General features: G+C 36.8%; 1 protein-coding gene across 5 annotated transcripts in view; it reads left to right on the forward strand.

Moving 5' to 3' along the window:
* Positions 1 to 20,612, forward strand: part of LPIN2 (lipin 2) — a 44,084-nt gene that overhangs the window by 19,133 nt on the left and 4,339 nt on the right. For 2 of the 5 annotated variants that reach the window (XM_038163594.1, XM_038163575.1), the window contains exons 4-19: positions 1,082 to 1,380; positions 5,340 to 5,447; positions 9,368 to 9,491; positions 9,931 to 10,252; positions 10,494 to 10,593; positions 11,397 to 11,584; positions 12,776 to 12,869; positions 13,210 to 13,279; positions 13,379 to 13,468; positions 14,174 to 14,256; positions 15,369 to 15,513; positions 16,225 to 16,373; positions 16,852 to 16,938; positions 18,284 to 18,436; positions 19,493 to 19,607; positions 20,318 to 20,421. In XM_038163594.1, the coding sequence (XP_038019522.1) occupies positions 1,082 to 1,380; positions 5,340 to 5,447; positions 9,368 to 9,491; positions 9,931 to 10,252; positions 10,494 to 10,593; positions 11,397 to 11,584; positions 12,776 to 12,869; positions 13,210 to 13,279; positions 13,379 to 13,468; positions 14,174 to 14,256; positions 15,369 to 15,513; positions 16,225 to 16,373; positions 16,852 to 16,938; positions 18,284 to 18,436; positions 19,493 to 19,607; positions 20,318 to 20,421 (2,231 nt within the window). Of the gene's footprint in view, positions 1 to 1,081; positions 1,381 to 5,339; positions 5,448 to 9,367; positions 9,492 to 9,930; positions 10,253 to 10,493; positions 10,594 to 11,396; positions 11,585 to 12,775; positions 12,870 to 13,209; positions 13,280 to 13,378; positions 13,469 to 14,173; positions 14,257 to 15,368; positions 15,514 to 16,224; positions 16,374 to 16,851; positions 16,939 to 18,283; positions 18,437 to 18,763; positions 18,914 to 19,492; positions 19,608 to 20,317; positions 20,426 to 20,612 lie in introns of those variants that run through there. The other 3 variants (XR_005259818.1, XM_038163585.1, XM_038163603.1) reach the window with 3 other exon arrangements.

A 20,612-nucleotide genomic window follows, 5' to 3' on the forward strand; every position in this document is an offset into this window, starting at 1 on the left:
GCTGCGAGACTGGACCAACAAGATTCGCACCAAGGTTTAACCAAGATGCAGTCTCACGTACGGCTTGGAAGTGTGAGCTGGCACACACAGCAGTGCAGGCTGGGATCTGCCTAGATGAAATGCAGCTCTGCATCACCTGGCTAGCAGCATGCCCTGGCTGCAATGAAGGCAAATGCATCCCAGGTAGCATCAGCAATAACACAGCCAGCAGGTGAAGGGGTGTGGGGTTGTCCCGCTCAGCCTGGTGTGTGTTAGATCAAATCTGGAACACAGTTCTGGCCTTGCCAGTTCAGGAGAGACATGGAAAGTTGGAGAGAGCCCAGTGGAGGGCTGGGGAAATTTAAATAGGAAAAAAAGTTGCTGGGCCTTATTCTATTGAGTGTAGAGAGGATTCAGGGGAATCTAACCACAGTCTTGCAGTACCTACAAGGTAGTTACAGAACAGAGACACTCTCTTCACAAAGCTGTATAGTCATAAGATGGGGCAAAGGGCATGGAGAAAATATCAGCTAGATATAAGGAAAATCCTTCTGTACAAAAGCAGGAGTAGGTTGCCTAGAGAAGTGATAGACTCCCTCACTGGAAATACTCAACCTTTGGCTTGTCAAGGCCCTGGATAACATAACCTGAGGCCCTGCTTTCAACAGAAGATTAGACCAGATGGTGTCCAGATGTCCCTTTCAACCTATACCTTCCCATGAATCTGTTTCAAAATAAACAGCAGTGGATTTAATTAGCTTTTTTTTTCTTTTTTTTTTTTTATTAACACATTTAATAAGCCTGGAACTGACATGCTCAGGGCAGATAACTTCAAAAACATTCCATTGAATGGGTGTTTGCTTTGCTGGCAAAATCAGTTGTTTGTGTCTGAGAACTGTAAGAATACTAACATGCATTTTTTCTGAACTTTTTGTAATCATTCTTGGTGAACTTGGGTTCCTTTCTAGATATCAGCTTCATACCACTGGGCATCTGTATGGCTTTGTGTCTAAATATAGGTACAAGGATTAATCTATAGCTGACAACTATCCTGTGTGCACAAAACAAAGTGGAAAAAAATAGCCTTTTTTTTTTTCCGTAGGAAAAAGTTCCTGCTTATTTGGCAACATCTCCAATACCCACTGAAGATCAGTTTTTTAAAGACACTGACAATCATTTGAAATCAGGAGAAAATGAGAGGACATGTGCAAACTCAGAAATTCCACATTCTGGAGAAACAGAGACTGTATTCACCCCAGGTTCTGTGAAAAAGAAAAAAAGAAGAAGAAAGAAATACAAACAAGATAGCAGGAAAGAAGATCAGATCTCTTCTGCTGGGACTGAAGACATTTTTGAAATGGAAATAAGCTCAGATGATGAGAAAAGCATACAGCCCCTAAGGTAAGCTCTTAGATAGTTGCTGTTTTCACTGTTACCACTGAACATTTAAAAGGTGACTTGTTCATTTCCTCCATGCAAGTATTGCACAAGTTTTGGTAGGCTCTGCTTGCCAAACAACAACCAAACAACTCTAAACAGATATCTTCCAAATCTTCACAGATTTGCCTTAAAATTGGGCCATTTTTGAACATGAAATGCAGTTAAGTCCATTCTGGTGAAGAAGTGTTGCGATGATCTGTTGTGAGTGAGAAAGTTTCAGTGTAATTTATCTGATGAGGCAGGGTGATCTTCTGGTCTGTCTGGTAGCCTCTAGATAGACTGCAGTGTGGTGGGATGCCTGTAGCACACCATATCTGAATTTGGCTTCTCTGTAACCTGAAGTTTACTATGGCAACCGAAAAGTGTATAAATGAATGTTCTTTCATGTTAGTAAAGAGAATTCTTTATACGTTTGTGAAGAGGAGGGGGGAAAAAAATCAATCCTGTATTTTGAGGTGGATAAACTCTTAGTAAAGGGGAGCTTGTGCTACATTAAGGTTATAGATGAAAGCTGTAAAGCATATAAATGCTTCAAATCCAGAAAAAGCTTACTCATTAGGACTTGGTTTTCAAAGTAAGTTAGGTGTTTCACTGAATGGCCTTGTTGTTAAATGTAGTACTGGCTGAATAAATTCAAGATCAGGTCTGGGAACTGGAAGAATGCTTTGGTGTAAGAGAATAAAATACAACTGAAAAAACTCCTTCAGTATGGATCTTCAAAGGAGTCTCAAATTTAGTAAGTACCAGACAGAAAGGTTAGTGCAACAGAAAAACATCAATCTGTTACATATGGCCAGTAAAACACAACAAACAAAATCTGGATTTTAAAGTGTTCTATAGAGTGTCTATGGCTTTCTTAGTTTATTTGCCTTATTTTATCAGTGTCATATTTATGTCACTGAATTGTCATTTAGATATTCACTGCTCTGTTTAAGTCTGGGCATTTTGTTTGGTTTGAAATTTTTATCTTTTTTCAGTTGAAGAAAAGGAAGACCTTTGCTTAGTCTTTAGCATGCTGTTATTAAGACAGCAATACACTTGTCATAGTAAAACCATCAAAAATAAAAATAACTGTCAAGTATAGGAAGAGAGAAAATATAACACAATCATTGTTTATTCTTTATTTAACGTGTCATTACAAATGTATGAAATATTTAGGAATGTCATGTAATGGCTGTAATAATGGCTGCTTTCATCCAGTGTTTAGGATTCAGATTGCTGTTCTAGCAATTATCTTACTGTGTCTAGAGGTGAATAAAAAATGCCATGTTTGATCAGAATGTTGAATATTTAGTCATAGCTGAACAGACCGTGGTGTTTACATCAAGTTTACTCTGGTTTTATTTTTTGTACTCTTTATAATAGAAGTTTGGCAAGGCTTTTTATTTCTAAACTTTTTTTTTAATGTGTATAAGCAGAAACAGCAGTAGAAATACATTATCAGACAGGGTGTTATAAAGCAAAAAGAAGATAATTTCGTAAAAGAATGGTGTTTTCTTGTGAACAGCTTGTAAATGCAGGACTGAAACAAAAAAAACCCAAAACATTGTAATGGTGAAGGCCCAAATACGTTAGGTTTGTGGCTCTGTGTCAGTTAGTCAAGTTTATATACACTCATTTCAGTGGGCCACCTGGGCAGGAACTAAAATGCCTTGCAATAGGCATGCATTTGTTTTCTTCCCAGCTAAAGATATGGTTGTGAAAAAGTGTTTCTAAGTTTGTTTTATTTCAAACACTGTGGGGACGTAAGGTGGAATCAATAGTTTTATTTGAGGTGGTGTTGTTTTGGTTGGTTGTTTCTTGGGTGGTTTTTTTTAGTCATAAATGTGTGGCTCTGAAAAGGAAGAAGAAAGATAAGAAATTAGAAACTTAACTGTTCTTAGGCATGGTTTCAGGTTTCAAAGTGAAACTAGGAAATGAAAAGGGAGGCTGATGTTTTAACAGGAAGGTCAAAAATTCAGTCACAGGTGCCAGTATATAATGTCTTATCTCTTTGGTTTTTTATAAAGAAGAAAACAAGATGTTTCCTGTTTTTTGGGAAAATCTATTACCAAGTGTTTATCAGGTTTTTTCAAAATATTTTTTTTGTCTTTTCCAGCTATGATTTAGATATGTTAGTAGTGCTAGACTTTTATATAAAATAATATTAGGAAAACTGAGATTACAGTATGTACAACTCAGAAATAGAGGACATTATTTCTTTAGTGCTAAGAGTGTTAAAGGATTAAAGTGGTTATCTGTCTCTGAAATTGTATATATTTATTTAGACTATATGTGAAGTGGACAACAATGAGAAGACATGGTAGTACTATTTATAAATGTTGCAAAATAAATAGCTTAGAGTTGATAGTGCAGCTTGAAGTTACAAGTTGATGCATACTGATTTTCTCCTTGTACTTTCACTAATCTTTGACTGCGTTTGGATTTTTAACTTTTGTGTTTATCCACTTATCAGTTAAATTTGATTTTTTGCATCCTTTATATGAACCCTTCTTGTTGCTAATTTCTAGTGAATAACATTTGTTCAGTACCACCCATGTGTCATCCTGCCTCCCTCCCCACTGAAGTAAAGATATTGAGGACCTCTTTAATATTTTTTTGTGTTTACTTAGTTGTTCAATTATACTTTTTTTTCCTCCTCTGGAGATACTTAGTACTGCTGAAAAAGCTAGTATGGCTCATATTTCTGTCACATTTAGCTTAGTTTATGAATACAAAGGATGCACAGTCTCTGCAGTTCTCATCTTAAGTCAGGCAGCATCATCAGGTTTCATAAGAATACTACTGCAGAATAAGAAGTGGAGCTAAAAAACAGTTTTGGACTTCAGCATTTACCATAACCATAGACTGTCTTCCAAATGAAAGACTTGTGCAAATGAGCTAGATCGCTGTAACTGCTTAGTGTCTAATTGAGTAGGCATGTAAATTCTAAATATTTACACATTGGTAATAGCAGAATATTTTCTTTCCTCCATCCATAAGAGAAATGAGCATTAGCATTCCAAAACAAATCCAGTGCAACTGTGCACTGGAATAAAAATATTTTTTTCTTTCTAATAATGGCTTAAAATAATTTCTGTTGCATTTTGCGCTCAAATTCCAGTCATGTCTTCCTTGTATTCTTATCTACTGTATAGCCATGATGCCCTTGATCTAACCTCAGACAAGTTAGTTGTATCCTGAGAATAGGTATTTGTTCAGTTACATTCAGAAAGCTGTAAAAAGATCTGAAGTACTTTACGATGGTAGTATTTCAAGGGGACTTCTGTGTAAAATAGGATGTAAGCCTGTTCAGTGGGCCTTACTGTTGGTTGGGTGTGGGTCTTTGATGTAGATATTGAGTAGACTTCCCAGTGCAAAACAAACCCCACTGTTCAGAAAAGTGCATTATTTTATCTCCTTGTTGTAGCTGATGTTAATCTGTAAGCTCCTGGGTAAGTTGTGATGCTAGTACCTACCCCTGGTACCTTACTGTTTTAATTTGTCAAATGTACATTGTCAAAACTAACCTTTCTAGTTCAACTTTTCTATTGATTGTGAAATTCACATAGTAAAGTTTACAGTGTAAAAATTTATGTTCATCTTTGTGTTTTGTTAATATTATCTGCCTATGTGGAGTAAAATCACTAACTGTTACTCATGTAGTGTAGTATCATTTACGCTATTGTGATTTCTTCAGTATTAACTTCCAGAAGTAGTAGATTTTAAAATTTGCAATATTTTCAAGTATTAATAATAGTTTTTAAATACTTTTGAAGTTACATAAAGGTGTCTTGCAAACAACAAATCCTTTAAGCTATACACTCCTCACTTTTGCTCCTAGATTTTTTTAATAAGGTCTATGTAGCTTCTTTTACTGAATTAGTAACACAGATTTCTTATAGCTGACTTAATGTCTCATGTCTCATATGTCTCCACAGAGGTTCCTCAAATTCATCACCAAAGGGCGAAGAACAAAAAGAATCTTTGATTTATCATTCGAAAGACCATTACCCCTTATCTGATGGAGATTGGTCCCCTCTGGAGAAGTAAGTCACTTTGTAATGTCATCACTTGTGTAATGATGAGTAATTATAAAAACAAAAATTACTATGCCTTTTTATTAATTTTCCCCTGGTCTGTAAAACTATCAAACTTGCCCAGCTTCTTTGATATCAAATGCAACATTTGATACTAATTTGAAACTTTGGGAAGTTTACAAAATGTATTATTTCACTGTTAAAGAGAAGAAATACAGTTAACAAGATTCCCTCCAGCTGAGAAGGGTATGGAAAGTTGGTGTGTTCCTATGATTCACCCTAGCAGAAGCAATACTTGATCTGCCAGAACACAAGTGATGAGTATGTTAAGGTACATTTTACTGTGTGAAGTAATCCTAATTGCTCAAGGTAAAGCTAGATCCTGAAGTTGAATAATATTCTACTTCAGAACAGGGAATTTGCTGGAGTTCTGGCATCTTTCTTTGTCCAGAGATACTGAAATCATCATCAGTGGACTGTGGATTCTTAAAAATGGCATAATACAGCTACCCAGTCAGTTTTCAGTGACCAGGGCTCTTCTGTATGTACATTCAAGTACATTCTTCAGTACATTCTGATGTTCATGCTATTCCTCTTGCATTCAGTTTGTAATTTTTCAAGGCTCACACTTTGGATTTCACCACTCTAACCTCTATTTCTATATGCATAAGATAGCATTTTGTGCATATGTGGTACTATTTGAGGTAAATTTTGTACTTTTCCTGAACCTTGGACATACAGGAGAGGGCATATATGTCTCACATAGCATGCTAAGTAGTATCTTGATTCATCTGAACTCTTTGGCAGGTGTCTAGTTGTACTGCTTTTCAGTTTGATGGAGGAATCTGCCTCATAGCAGGTACATTCACAAGGTCAGAGGATTACTGGTCAGCCTTCCATGATGGCCATTGTTGCTTGTTACCTGCTCAGTGCACAGGTACATGTCCTTCTGCATCAATAGGTGGTGCAGAATGGAAGAATTCAACCTTCAGCCGGTATTTTTTGAAGTGTGTATGATCTCTCTGCTTCAGGTGTTTGCTGAGCTGTGGCCTCAGTGGAGTCAGAATGACCACACCATGCTTGGTGCCTGCTAATTCCTCCAGTGCATAGCTTGTTAATGAACAGAAGCAGTTGGACAGGAAATCCCATTATCATTCCTTTTTATGTTTTGGGCTGACAACCACATCCTCAATTACACTGAATGAGATGCAGTCCTCAAATGTTCCCCAAAGGTTTGTGGTTTGTGACTGAAAAGCAGTCACAGTGTTTGACCCTGAGGACTGACACTGTGCTGTATGGATTATTATCACCTAGATGACTGTAGCATGGAGGCTGATACTTTTTTTCAGTTTATAAAACTCTGAACTAACACAGACTAGCAGGTTATATCTGGGAGAGATAATTCATGCATCTCTTCTCATTTATATGTTATGGGGCCAGTCTGCTCTAATAACTTGTTTGTGCCTCATGTGAGGTATCTGGGCTTTTCACAGTTCTGGGGTTGTCTTTAACAAAAAGCTACCCAGTCCAGATTGCAGTTTAACAGAGAAATTGGCAATTTTCCTTTTTGTCTTTGAGGAAAATGTTGGGTCAGGGATTCTCTGACACAAGCCATCTAGGGGAAGAGAAATTTTGCTTTAAATTACTTCTCCTAAGCCATCAAAGAAAGATTTTATCATGTAGGTATTGTACAGAGGAAGAGAAATGGGAGGTTTTAATAACCTCCTTTTTGGAGATCTGAAAAAGCTGACTAACTTGTAGTTCAATTGGTTGTCTTGCTCTTCAGAACCCTTGCAGAGAGCTCAAGGAAGAAAGTAGCACAAGTCCTTTCCATGGGGACACTTCTGTTTGCCCTACTCAGTGTAATAAGATGGAAAGCATAACTATTAACTATTTGATACCTGATACCATCAGTACTCTGCCTGTTTTAACAGGCATTGTTGGCACAGCTAGGTCACTATTACAAGCATGGGCATTTTGGTTAAACACTTCTGCCTGAGAGTGATAGTGAAAAACATGCCTTGAGAGAAATAGAATAGACTTAGGTCCCAAAGTCCTGAAATATTCAATCTTTTGCAGGAACTGCTGTATATTAAGAATTAAACTTAGAAACAGGTTAATATTGTGCATAGCTTGCTGGTGACTTATGTGTAGGTGGAATAAAGTATTTGACATGTGGGGAAAGTTAGTTCATATTCTTCCTGAAAACTAAGGTGTACATGTATTTTCATCAGTGTGTCACTTTAAACAAGCACTTCTAACAGTACAGAAAGTGTCATTCCTGTATGACATTGTTAATGGAGAACTGAGGAGGAAATACCAGTTTTCTTTTTGTGTCCATGGGTGATGAAGGCTGGAAGTCAACTGAGATGACAACTCACCATTGTAGAGATGTTTAAATGTCCTGATGTCTTGGATTTTAAGGTGTCCTCTCAGAGCAATATGAGGGATTCTTGCTGTCTGGATTGTGATCTGTGTAATGTCTATTTTTGCAGTCTGAATTGTGATCACAGTTTAGTCCTGTATGATGCTACAAAACCTGAGTTCCTCAAACCTTCAGAAAGTTTGACATATGGTGCTGAGTTAGGTAACTAATCCTTGCAGGAATTTTGTATGGGAAAAAAAATCTGTAAATTAAGTACCTGTAGGGAGTTACTTTAACATTTTCAGTGTTAAATCATTGAACAACCCAAATTGGAAGTGACCCAAAGTTCATCTGGCCCAAGCTTTCATGGGAGAGGGAGCCTCGCAGAGATTGTCTAGCACCCAGATCAATCACAAATTGCAAGTGCAAAGACAAGTGTGCAGTCGTGTGCTGGGATGACACCACCAAAAAGCCCAGTACAAGCTGGGATCTGTGTGGTTGGGAGCAGCCTTGCTGACCTGGGGGACAGCAAGCTGAGCCTGAGGCAGCAGAGCACGGCTGCAGCAGCAAAGGCAGACTGGATCCTGGGCTGCATCCATGGGACATTACTGGCAGAGACAGAGATGTGATTATCCCTCTCCTTTTAGTGCTGGTCAGGCCACACATGGAGGGCTGTGTCCAGGTCTGGTCCCAACAGTTTAAATTCAAATACTGAGATTTGTTTATAAAAACCCAAACCATAATATGTTATGAATGTCAAAGTGTAAAAAGAGCAGCATTTCTATAATATGGAATATAATTGCCCTCTTCAAGGAAAGATAGGCAAAACCTTGAGTTTCCTTTAGTCTCTAACATCCTAAGTGCTAAATGATTTTGAAATCGCTCCTTTCTAGCATTTTGTAGGGTGTTCTTTTGGCTAAAAAGTAATCTTGACTGAAGTAATCAGTCTGTTTCTGATTTATGGAAAATAACCATTGTAGGAAAAAAATGGGATGGATTTTAAAGGTCATGTAGTCCAAACACATCTGAAGGAAGTTTCCGAGTAATCTGCTTTTCCTTTCCTAAGTTATCTTTTGAATGTTTTTTTCCCTGCATTGGGAATTGATGTTGTTTTGAGCACTTGTGAGTTATGTTTGCAAGACTTTTATTATTCAAGTCTCTGCATAGCAAGCTGAAATGCTATATTTTTACAGAGCTAAGGAATTTAAAACTATTTTCTGTCTTACTTTTTGATGAACTTTTTAGTTTTGTTCTTCTTTTGTTTGAAAAATGGAACATGGGCTGAAGGGAGAGCTATTCCTGCATTGCAGATGCAGTGGAGGAATCTGTTTTGTGTGATCACTATGTAAGTCCTTTAATGTCTTTAATGTGATTTTGGTTTTAACCTAATTTCTCACCGTTTGAAAACCCTGCTGGGCTTCTTGCCATGTTGCCAAATAATTGAAGCTCTGTTAAGCTGTTGAAAACTCTACCAACAGTAGCTGGACAACAAATGCATTAATGCATTTTAAACACTGGCTTTCTTTTTTCTTTCTTTTTTTTTTTTCTCTTATTGATTTGGTAGCCCTTTCTCTGAGCAAGTCTGCCCTAAAAGTGATTCAGAACTAGAAGTTAAGCCTGCTGAGAGCTTGCTCAGATCTGAATCTCACATGGAATGGACATGGGGAGGATTCCCAGAGTCAACCAAGGTAAATGTCTTTATTGTCTCTATCTTTGTAACTGCCTTCTGGCATATTTGAGACTGTCCTAGGAGAGGATTGGAAATCTGCTGCTGTTGTTCAGATACAGCTGAAATGGGGAAGTAGCAGCCTCTTGTGGCAGGCAGAGAGAGTCAGCTTTGTTGAGTTCAGAGGCCCTGGTAAACACTTCAAGTTTCTCCTTGCTGTGGTTTGGTCAAGTCAGTGCTTTCTCTGTGCCAGTTTCTTTCTTCTTGTAAATAAACTCCTATGAAAATTCTTTTGCAGGGAACTTTGCTAATATGGTGAGACATATTTTATGTTGCTACAATACTTGTTTAAGTTATTTTCTGGTGACAAGAACTTGTACCATGAGTACAAATTTAATGTTTAGAATGAAATAAAACAATACAGGGGGAGTGAAAGGATTGACTAGACTTTTGTTTTTCAGATAAGTAAGAAAGAAAAACTGGAACATTGCAGAACAGCTACCATTACTCCATCAGAGAAGACTCATTTTAGGGTTATCCTCAGCTCTGATGAAGTTGAAGACGATGATGATGTGAAAGATTCTGTCTGTACAGTACTGAAACCTGAGCCAAGAACTCATCCTCTCCTTAAGCAGATGGATGTTAAAGACTCTCTTGCTTCTGCAATCGTAGAACCTCAAGTTCCATTGCCATTGGATGGTGATCATCAGTCCAGAATATTGATGGATCCTTTACCAGAAACAAAACCAACGGCAAAAACTGACTCTCCTTCAAAAAAGAAAGGTGTGGAATAAAGCTCTTGGTTCTTACCCTCAGCGTGATCTACCAAACTTGAGGTCATAGTGGAAAAAGTATAAATGTGCCTCTTCAGTTTTTCCTGTTTAAAATTTTATGCGACTAAAATTATAATGAAACTCTGGAACTTAAAAATCAAACAAATAAGTGTGAATCTACCATGATTATGTTTGTCTTTAACATGTCTGGGTAACTTCATCTTAGTAATCTTAATTTTTAAAATTAACAGGGGTGCACAAGCGAAGTCATCATCAAGGCCCTGATGATATTTACTTGGATGACCTAAAGGCTTTGGAACCTGAAGTTGCAGCGCTCTACTTTCCTAAAAGGTAATTTTGAAGTAAAATGCTGTAAATCTGGGTAATTCTGCAGTTGCATGACCTGCGTCATTACATGTATTGTTTATGTGCCAGTTCCAATAAAAAGAATCAGACTTCAGGTTTTTAGGCTTTTGTGAAGTATTCAGTACTTATCTCATTGTGAAAATTCTAATTTGACAACAAACACATTGAAAGATCACATGGGAGAATTTTCCTCTTCATGGAACCTGTATGTTCTGCAGACATAGAGAGGAGTAGGTTTAAACTGTTTTTGTACCAGTACTCTTGTACAGCCATATTGTAAAATTTTCAGTGGATCAAACTAGTGACTCCATCCTTAAGTGACAATGTGATTTTTTTTTTAAAAGGTCATTTTTCTTTTCTGTTGTACATTCAAACATTTGTTCTGTTGTACAGAACAAACAGTATTCTAAAACACTAAAAGCAGTGCCCTTTTTTCCTTTTTCTTACTTTACAACTTTCTGGTAAAGATTGAGGAGCACAGTATTATTCTGCAGAAGTAGAATGTAGAGGATGTTTTCTTCATTTAAATCCAATTTAGGCAAGAAATGTGATTATTGCTGAATTGAGGGGGATGTTAGGAGAACTGGAAACAGTCTGCCAATATTATGAAGGGTTGGTGTGGGTGTGTGTGTCTGGGTTTTTTGTCAGGTTGGTTTTAAATTTATATTGTGAAATTATGTAAAAATTCAAAAGCAAGATTTTTTTGGGGGGAGTAATCGTATAGTGTGTTCTGTAACCTAAGATCTGTGCATTTTTTTGCAAGTAAAATACTTTTCACTTTCCTTTAGTGATTCCGATCCTGGCTTCAGGCAGTGGACAGAGTCAGATACCCTTTCTGGTTCCCAGTCCCCCCAGTCTGTGGGAAGTGCTGCTGCTGATAGTGGTACAGAGTGCATGTCTGATTCTGCTATGGACTTGCCTGATGTTACACTTTCACTTTGTGGAGGTCTCAATGAAAACGGAGAGATTTCTAAAGGTATGTGAAAGAGTAAAGCATAAATAGAGCTCAGGCAGCTAAACAAATGAAGTGGCTTGAATGCTTAGATTTCCTCCTTAAAAAACTTTGGCTTATTAACTATACTCACATTGAGAAAAGGGGATAGAAAGTCTTTAATTTTTCTAAAATTCTTAAGCATTTGCCAAGCAGAGATAGTAGAATTGAACCTCATATTAGTCAAGGACACTTGATGTCTTGAGAAGCTTTCTGTCTCCTTTTTTGTACTCTATATTTTTTATCTGACCAACTACATTGATTTCTGGTTGCCAGTCCTTGCTTAGTCCTATGTAAATCTTAACAATTCATCTTCTTTCCAATTGCTTGACAATTTTTCCTATTTTTCAGTTTTTTTCAAGTGTTTAAAAAACCCCTTTGTGTTGGACTATGTTTTCTACTCTGCTTCTATCCTAAATGATTGTTAACCTCTAGATTTTTACTAGCTGATTTTTTTTTCCTCTTAATACTTTAGTCTATTTACTATTGAAGTTGTATGTATTTTTGAAGGAGCTTTCAGGAGCATAAAATCTTCATGGACATATACTGCAGTGTTTTAATATTACTTCTTTTAAATGGTCATCCAGTCTCTAATACATTAAATGACATTTAGGTGCTTTTAAATAAAGACTCAGGATTGTTCTTGTGATAACATGGTAGCAATACTGGATTTGATTAGAAAGAAGGATGTCTTGATTGCAGGGATCTTACACTGAATCATGGGTTTCTGCAAACATATATAGAAACTAGTTGTGAAAAGGCTAGTTAGTAATAGTACTAGTTTTTCAAACCTGAAAAGCTGGCATCACCCTTCCCCCTCTTTTTCTAGTGTAGTATGTAGGCCCCTTACCTGCAGTCATAATTCTGGAAGAAAATTTGCCTAGACAAGCATGGCTTTCTTTTTCCAGCCTTTGAACTGAATCAGTTCCTCCTTATCCTTCCTCTTCTAATTTCTTAATGCTCTTTTCTGTGACTATTGAAGTGATTCAAGGCTTTTTCTGTAGGGAAGAGGCTGTCACAGGACCCTTGACAGATAGGCCTCAATTAGCACATTTCTAGTGATGTTGCAAGATCAGCACTCTGAAATGACAGAAGGGGTTTTCCTAGATGTAAACTAGTCAGACATCTTGGGATCTTATGTTACTACTTTCTAATTAAAATCTCTTTCTGTTGCAGAAAAATTCATGGAGCATATTATTACTTACCATGAATTTGCTGAAAACCCTGGACTCATAGACAATCCTAATTTGGTAATACGGATTTATAACAGGTAAATTCTCTGTGTCTTGTAATTAGGTCATGGAAAAATCCCATTTCAGATCTGGTCTCTGAAGTGAGCATGTTTCTCAGCTTCCATTGCAGTTTGTGTATGAATCTGTTTGAACCAAAGATTTGCATTAAATTTAGCTTTAGCTTAAGTGAGATTTTTTTCTGTAATTGCCACTGATGTTGAATTGTATATATTAAAATTACTCTGCTTGCAGAAAATGTTAGTGTTAGTGGTTGGCAGCAAATACATGTTTTCATCAACACAAGGGCAAGCTTTTCATGCTGATATTTATTGATCTGTAGATTTTGTAATATCTTACCAATAACATGTTTTAAAACAGGTATTATAACTGGGCATTGGCTGCTCCGATGATTCTGAGTTTGCAGGTGTTTCAGAAGAGTTTGCCTAAGGTAAATAGATAAATGCATACTTTCTTTGAAAATTTTGTGTGTTTATCTCTGATTATCTCTGTTTTTCTGTACTAATTAAAAACATGTCTAATTTTTCAGGCTACTGTTGAGTCTTGGGTCAAAGAAAAGATGCCAAAGAAGTCTGGAAGGTGGTGGTTCTGGCGCAAGAAAGAAAGCATGACTAAGCAGGTGGCTGAGACCTATTGGGATATTTTTCTTTTAGGTGTTAAAAGATAAAGAACCAGATATTTGTCAGAAGTACCTCAAAACACTGCTCATATAGCTCAGTGTCACCGATGGCCAGCTCATGCTGCTGCAGCTGTAGCTGCATCTGTTTATTTAGCCTCAAATACTGCATCTTTGCCTGGTGCTTTAGTTGTGTCAGCAAAATTTATTCTATCCGCCTGTTGTGCATTATTCTTAAAATTCTTTCTTCTAAGTCATAAGCAGTTATCAGAGCTACTCTTCAGTCAGCAGTATGTTTCAGGAATGTACACACAGATAAGTAAGTGGGTGCTGCACTGCTTAAGCTGAGACACCCCATTTTAGACTAAATTAAGCTTTCACAAACTTGAGTATGGGCCCTCAACTTTCTTCCCCACAAAAATCGACAGCTCAAAGGTTGACAGCTCCTTTTAATCCTAAATTCATCTTGTTAAACTATCAGTTCCAAATTTCTGACACACAGAGTTTTGTTTCCTGAAATAAGAAAATGCTTTAATAGAGAATTTCTTCATAAGCATCCTTTTTAAAAATAGCTTTTAGAAATTATTATGTAGAATGGTAATTCTGAGACTTAATATAGTTTATGTACTATTTTGGTAGCTGTTTTTAACTTGGATTTGTTTAAAATGCCTAAAATGTCAATATATTCTTCATTATCATGTTGCTTAGATTCCAGAGGCAAAAGAGGGGAAAACTGAGACGCGAAGAGCAAATGAACTTCCAGCAACTATAAAAGAGCAAGTTAATAGTAGGTGTGTTCCTGTCTGAAGACTTACCTATGGACTGAATAGTGCCTTTTTTCCTTTTTTTTTCCTTTTATTGAATGAAGAATTCAATAGTAACATACTGTGGGGGAAAAAAATTTCCTGTAAGCTACTGAAGAGGAGCCAGATGTGTACAGTGAACAACTCAGCAAAATACTGTGGCAGCAAACATTGTAGGAACTACAAATACACTACAATTATTTCCTAATTGCTGATGTGCTTATTTCTTAAATCATAACAGAAGTGACAGGGCAAATACATACATGGTAACCTTTATCAATAGGTCACTGCTCTGTAAAGACAGTGATATTGTTTCTGATACACTTTGTAATACTCTTTTTTTCTTTTGTGAAGGCCTAATATTGTATTAATAATTTGAACCATGTGGAATTTTTTGTAACATGAAATAATTGAAACAATAAAGTAGTATTCATCACAGTGCACATGTTGCCTCAGTTGTGGTAGATAGCTATCAGTGCTTAAAAGCACAAAACTCTCCCATTCTAGGGTATTTATTATGCATATGCATATTCCCACATGATTTTGCAGAGGTACTTTTAAATGTTGGTTTCTTAAAGGTTTAAAGAACTAAATATATTGTGATTTAATACTTCAGAGAAACTAAATGCTGCTTTTAATTTTGAAATCTCTAATGAGCAGGAAAATAAGTCTGTGAATAACCTTAAAAGGTGAGCTACTCTACTAACACCCACAGTTTAAATGCCATAGTAACTGAGGCACCTTTTTTAAAGAATGAAGCACTGCCACCCATTCAGTGTCCTTTTTCATCTGCAGTTTACCCAATTCATCAACACAGTATTAGTGACCACCTGACACTGTGTCTTTACTAAACCCATTGTGTGTGGAGCCAGCTGGGAATAGTCATGTTTAGAGCTCCAACAGTACTGGCATTCCAAGTCTTACTTGCTTACTGGCATGTACTGGCTTTATCTGGGCATTCACTAGACCATGGACTTCCTTGATTTGTGCTGTCAGGTAGCAGCAAATCCTCAGCATAAACAGAAATTACTCTGGCAAATTACTTCCATTAAAGAAGGGTTTTATGTAGCTTACATTTATTCTGGTTGATGTCATGTTAGGCCTCCAGAGGATGATTCTTCTAGTGATGAAGCATCCCAGGAGTTGAAGGAATCCCTGAAAATGGATTCTGCCCCTGCAGAGCATCCACCCCATGGGAACGTTCCATCTTATAAGAAGTCACTTAGACTTTCTTCAGACCAGATAGTAAGTGACGTGCCTGTCTTGTGTGTAGGATGATTCAAAATCCTTTAAAAAGAAATTTAACATGTATTCCTGTGCAAGGGTAGGCAGCTGCAGGGAATTTCTGATCATTTTTTCTGTTGTGTTTTTTAAGAACCTGTTTGGATTAAAAAATAGTAATTTCTTATGAAGTTCTATAATCAAAATTAAGATGTTGCCAGAAAAGTAGCATCATTTGCTTCTGCAGTTTGGATGTCCTGGGATCTGCACATCTGTGTAATACCATACATTTAAATTTGTGTGCAGTTAATTCACCATGGTCTAACTTAAAAATTAGTTTTGCTACTGTCTAAATGTATGATTTTCATCATAGAGAAGAATTTTGAGGAAAGCATCCACTAAGCAGAAGATTCTGTTTCATCCTATGGCAGACTGGGAGTCCAGTTTGACAGTGCTGCAAGTCTGCTGTAGTAGCAAGAATTAAAGTGGCAGAGGGTGAAATACCTGCTGCTGTAGGCAGTACAAGAACTGTGGACATACACATGTACCCAGGCTGCAACAGACTTGGACAGCAAAACTGTGCCTGGGTGAAACTGTGGTTCACTTTTTGATGAGTTAATCAAGATAGACAAGGAAGAATATATGAGCCATTTTGTGCAGCTCATTTATGATTCCAAAATCATAAAAATTTTAGAGGGAGGGCAACTTACATTTTCAATTATTGTTATTCCACAGGCAAAGTTGAAGCTCAGAGATGGCCCTAATGATGTTGTGTTTAGTATTACAACCCAGTATCAAGGGACTTGTCGTTGTGCAGGAACAATATACCTCTGGAACTGGAATGATAAAATCATAATATCAGACATTGATGGAACAATAACCAAGTAAGTATCTTAGGGGTTTTTCTTTCCTTGTTTTTGGTTTGGTTTTTTTTTTTTTTTTAAATCTTGCTTTATTGATCCTATCCTGCTTTTCAAAACAAGGTAAAGAAACTTTATTTAAGACAGCTATTAAAGGATGTTCGTTACTAACGTTGCTTTGATTTTAATTTGTACTTGCCTTTAAAGCAAACTAGAAAATGTATTTTAAAAGAATAATTCCAAGATGATAACATTTACCATGTAATTTTTCCCTCTATTAGACTTCTCCAGGTTTAGCAGCCACAGGTTAACTTGGAAACTGAATTGTATTGTATGAGCCCACTGATTGCTCTGTCTGGACTATTTATTAATTCTCTTTTTAAATAGTTAGGACCTTCAGAAATATTTCTGTAAACATTCTTTCTAAATTGTATGTTCATTGGTTGTTGTCTTTAACAAAACTCATATACCACATGTCAGGCACCTTTGATTCTCCTTTTAGGTCTGATGCGTTGGGGCATATCCTCCCTCAGTTTGGCAAGGACTGGACTCATCAGGGCATTGCAAAACTCTATCATTCCATAAATGAGTGAGTATGCAGTCTGTGAAACAAGTAGGATTTTCTGGAATATGGGAATTAATGTATAAGTAATTACTTGTTAAAAATTACTCAGTTTATTAAAATGTACTGGTTGAAATGCTTGGAAGTGTGCAGCTTATGCTGTACAAAAATGAAACTGGGTTCCTTCTACAGATGTATACTATTACAAGCAAGCCACCATTTTCACTAGCTCCCTTCTCAGACAGTTTGTTCTGCATTGTAGCTTTTAAAAACCGTGTAATATTTTCATGACTACAAAAGAGAACCATAATAGAAATTATTTCTCATGCATGTCTGTTTTCCACCAACTCAGGTTGGTCACTAAGCTTTTCAGAAATATCATATGGCATAAATTTTAAACTAAATAGTGTCCTTCCAATGCATTAGTGTTTTCTGGTTTAATGGATTTACTTCCAAAGCCAGGTGAATGTTCCATAGGTTGGATTTTATGTTGTGGAACAACTTATTTCAAATACACTGATGCCAGAAATAATACTTGCTAACTGAGGACGATCAACTATTAGAAACTTTGGAATTAAATTAAAATAATCTACTTTTTGTCTTTGTTTTTTAGTAGTCTTTCTTTCCACAAAAATATTTGGGGTTTTAGAATGTATTGTTGGCCTTCATGTGGCCCCTTGTGCTTCATGGGAGATAACACGAATGTTACTGTTTTGTTGGGTTTTGTTTGGGTGGCTTGGGGCGGGTGTTTTTGTTTATTCAGTGCATAACAGAAGAGCAGATTTGGAATTATTTGCCAAATTGAATCAAGTCTTTGAAAATGCACATAAACACTCAAGCCTTTTGTGCATGCAGTAACTGTATACAAATCTGTGTAACAGATGAACATACAAAGTCTGCAGGAAGAATTTAGGGGCTTAATGAATGCTTGTTGTTATCCAATCGTTCTCTCTGCACTGCAAATGCTGCCAACAACGTGAAAAAGACAGGAGATCTGGCACCCATTATTTTGTGATGCAGATAATTTAAATAATTGCTGTCATCCTACAGCTGGGCTGAAAGAAGCTGAATAAAACCAGTGTGGCGCTTACTTAAACACTGTCTAGTCCACCTAATTGTGTCCTCTGACTTTTCCAATCCCTATTCTGTTTGCACTTCCTGTTTCTCAGTTTTGATTAAGTCATGTATTTAAACTACTACATGCCTTGCAGATTCTTTTAATAGTAGAAAAGTCTTTTCCTTGTTTGTGTGCAGAGCTCTGTAGCAATTCAATACCTACACTGGTGCCTCTGGACGTTGCTATAATTGTGTACTTAGCTTTGCACAGAAACTTCAGCAGGAATCTGAACTAAGTTGGTAATTTATTTTCTAGAAATGGCTACAAGTTCCTGTACTGTTCTGCCCGTGCCATTGGGATGGCAGATATCACCAGAGGATACCTGCACTGGGTGAATGACAAAGGAACAATTCTCCCCAGGGGCCCTCTCATGTTGTCCCCCAGCAGTTTGTTTTCTGCCTTTCATAGGTAAGCATGTGGGATCTCTTGTGTCACTTCCCTCCCCATTTCAGAGAAAGAGAAGATGAAAAGTATTTGGCATTACAGCTGTAGCTAAATGTTCCACTCTGGACTATATTTGCTGCTGAGAGTTGATGTCCCTTTAGTGATCATGTAAAAACAGTTTTGCCTGAATTTCACTTGTATACTTCTGTTCCTTTGGGCATGTTAAAAGTGGCTATAAAATACAACATATCAGTCCAAGAGGAATTAATTTTCCCTTCTCTTTGTTCATCTAGTCCATGACTGATGACTCTTTGGTTCTATTTATATCAGCGCATTTTTGTCTTTTTCAAGCATATTTTCAAGGTTTGCAGTGCACTGTCACTACACAAGATAGAGAGAAAAGAAAAAAATTCTGAATTTTTTTGTGAAGTCACGTGAAATGATCTTGTGGTGTTGGGATTGCTCCATATACAGCTGCTTAAAAAAAAGTGTGGAGTTTAGGTATGGTTCAGCTGAGTTGATCTTTTGGACCAGCCATAGTCTGCCTGTTCTTGATGGGAGGAGCTAATGATGGACAGGTGTTTGGGGTTGGTTGTTTGTGGAGGGGATTTTGTCTGTTTAAGTTTTGTTGGGCTTTTTTGTTTGTTTGTTTTTTATTTTGTCAGAGATAGCAATGACAGCAACTTCCATTAATGTCATGGGCTTTACACACTTTTGTCAGAGATAGGAGTTGTAACAAGTACACTTATGTGTGCTTGATTAGATCTTCTGATTCAGATTGTCAGCTACAAAAAAGCAGTTCACCGCTGCATTCACAGCTGGGAATTCCATTTCCATTTATACTTAGCCTATGCACAGTATTCATCTGTTTTTTTTTTTTTTTTACTGTAGGTGTTGGAAAAGAGGGAATGTTTGATTGTTTTTTGTATTCTTCTTGGAGAACTACTTAGTGCAGTCTCTATAACTACCAGTGCTAGCAACAGGAAGCAATGAGACTATAAATACCAGATAAATGGGGGAAAGGAGGATACCTTCTATCAAATCATGATTTAGAATTTGACTGTTGAAATTTTATTTTAGGGAAGTCATAGAAAAGAAGCCTGAAAAGTTCAAAATCGAATGTTTGAATGATATCAAGAATTTGTTTGCTCCCAGTAAACAGCCTTTCTATGCTGCTTTTGGAAACAGGCCCAATGTAAGTGCCCCTTTCTAACTGCATGGTTAAAATGCATGTACATGAGAAGCAAAACAAACAGGCTTTTCTTTTTGTGTTTATGAAAATTTGGATATGGAAATAGGACACTGCTGCTTTTATGGGTTTGATTGGGAAAAGCCACATGCAGATACCTTAAATCAAAGTTGCTACAACTGCTTATATGAGAAAGGTTGCAAAGATGCATTAGTATTCTCAGTTTATTAAATATGTGCCACCTTTCTGAATTCTTTTTAAGTATTTTTGACTGCTTTGGGACCTAAGGGCATTAGTTCAGTGCTTTACAGTTTTGGATACCTTTTCTGGTTGTACGGTTCCTGTATTTTCTCTGCAGCTCAGTGCTTCTGTAATTAAGTGAGAGAAGGAGGGATATTGTAGGAAGAATATTGTCACAGGGAGTGGTGTGGTATAAACTTTGTGCATGTTTGTGGTCCTAGGCTTGGCTACAGAAATTAAGTGTTTGGGGGCAGGGGGAATACTTTCTTATTGTGTGTGTGTGTGTGTATGTTTTGGGGATTGGGTTTTTTTTTTTTTTACTGTTGTTCGAGGACTTTTTTTTTTTTTTAAGGGGCAGTTTTACTGTAGGCTTTTTCTATCAGCTTTTCTCATCCCTTTGATAAATTGCTTGTTATCACATTCAATTAGAAAATGTTGAGGCATGTACTTATGTACTTGTATTGGTGCTTTTGCAGGATGTATATGCCTACATGCAAGTGGGAGTTCCAGACTGCAGAATATTTACTGTGAATCCAAAGGGTGAACTGATCCAAGAACAGACTAAGGGAAACAAATCTTCGTAAGACCATTTTTGTTATTGCAACTAAAGAAAGTGTTTAGAAATGGGATTATTAGAAAATTATTGCATTTTAAAGTCTATTTATAAAATATATATTTTAATTTTTATAATTTTAAATTATTATAAAATAATTGCATTTATGACTGTGATCTCCTTTTACACGTACATGTGGAAAACCTTATTTGCCAGGG

This window comes from Motacilla alba, chromosome 2 (assembly GCF_015832195.1).
Source record: "Motacilla alba alba isolate MOTALB_02 chromosome 2, Motacilla_alba_V1.0_pri, whole genome shotgun sequence".
NCBI lineage: Eukaryota > Metazoa > Chordata > Aves > Passeriformes > Motacillidae > Motacilla > Motacilla alba.